We start from the raw sequence: 1,680 nt of genomic DNA on the forward strand, positions 1-1,680 counted from the left end.
GTTATTGATTATACCAAAATAATAATGTCTATATACCGAAGGCAGTCAGTTGAACTGATCCTGTTCCAATAAACTCTGTTGAATAACATTCTGCAAGTGCGTACTGACACACTCCACATTGAATATCTAACATTGTGTGATTTTTATTAGTGGTAATAGTTAGAACAGTTTCATTGAGACTAACAGCTAGATTAGTAACAGGTGGTTCAATACCAAAAGCATCATGGTAAATACTTCTACTGATATTCCAATATGGTCGATATCCACTACCAAGGTTATTGTAAGAGCACTCATAAGTTAGTGTTGCTCCAATGGGTACAATGATAAAAGTATCATTAGGACATACTCCAGTTAGTGATACACCTGATCTAGATACTGTTGAACAAGAATCCACTGAATAAAAGAGGAGACTGAAGCAGACAAAAAATAAGGACAGTAACGGAGTAAGGGACATCTTTAACAACGATATAATTGTCTTTCTAGTTTCTTCACAGCCTTTCTTCAATCTTCACAATAAAACTCGGTATAATAACTATTAGATCTAGTGGGCGTAGTCTAACTGTACATTTTATAATTATTATTGACAATCAAATTAAAAATTGGCTAATTAACATTTACAGTTTCATATTCTGCAGTTATAAATGTATCTCTTTTGCCGTATGCTTCACAGTTTGCAGTATTTATTCTTGAAATATCATCATATGCAGGACAGGCCTCAAGTGGCACAGTGATATTCTGATTTAAAGCACATCTATTTCCAGCCTGCAATAAAAACACAAAAATCATGTTATCGCAATGTTTATCGTAATTGCAATAGTAATTACTATATCAGATCTTTTATAGCATAAAAATATCATGAAAATGAGTAGTATTATTACTACTATCAGTAGTATCATAACAGTTGCTGTAGTACCAATAACAATTGGAATGACATTATTTGATGGTGTTGTAGTGATGTTACTGATGTATACTGTACTAGTGATAATAACTGCAGTGCAGTCCATTGAAGTTTGAATAGAACCAGATTTATAGACTAAAAAGAAGATGAAACTGTAACAGTAAATAGATAAGGAAGTTAGACCTATACTTGATGATAGAGAAGGAGTAACTGTTTGTGAAAGCACTATTGCAGTTGAAAGTGATAAAATAGGCTCCGAGTAACACTGATTTTTGTTAGCTAATATGTAAAGAGTAAAAAATAGTTTCACAGTTAATTAATAGCAATTATTTTGATATAATAATTACTTTTATTGTTTGTAATGTTAGTATAGTCTGTCACATCAGAACCAAACCTGTTTGATACATTAAGAGCTACTGACCACGTTGAATCATGAATCAATGATTCAATGTTAACACTGATTGGTATCATTGTGTTAGGTAGAACATTATCATCAAGTGGTATACTAATATTAAGTTGTGATGAATTAAGTTCTGTCTGACAGTAATCTCTATGTAGTAAAGTATATGTGTAATTGTTTAATAGAGCAATATCACATGGAGCTGTAACCTATTCAATAATAATAATCAATTAATTGCAGTTGTACTTACATTGAAGTCAATGGTATAATTATCATCAATAACAGTCAATTCTGCATCATATATAGTAAGACCTGTAGTAAATAGTATTATAGAATTTTGGAACCAATAATGTACCGAAATTAAAGGAAATTTCATTGCCAT

The 1,680-nt window shown here is 31.2% G+C and overlaps 1 protein-coding gene across 1 annotated transcript; it reads right to left on the reverse strand.

Annotated features, from left to right (window-relative positions):
• Positions 1–697: 697 nt before the first annotated feature.
• LOC109592367 (uncharacterized) lies at positions 698–1,610 on the reverse strand (the record flags this gene model as incomplete). Its single annotated transcript, XM_020007829.1, has 6 exons — positions 698–714; positions 750–762; positions 825–1,033; positions 1,088–1,177; positions 1,246–1,507; positions 1,549–1,610. Coding segments are annotated over 6 exons (653 nt in total), but the record flags the coding sequence as incomplete, so codon positions are not given.
• Positions 1,611–1,680: the final 70 nt, after the last annotated feature.

The sequence above is a fragment of the Amphimedon queenslandica genome, unplaced genomic scaffold (assembly GCF_000090795.2).
Source record: "Amphimedon queenslandica unplaced genomic scaffold, v1.1 AMPQUscaffold_5452_Cont22579, whole genome shotgun sequence".
Taxonomy (NCBI): Eukaryota; Metazoa; Porifera; class Demospongiae; order Haplosclerida; family Niphatidae; genus Amphimedon; species Amphimedon queenslandica.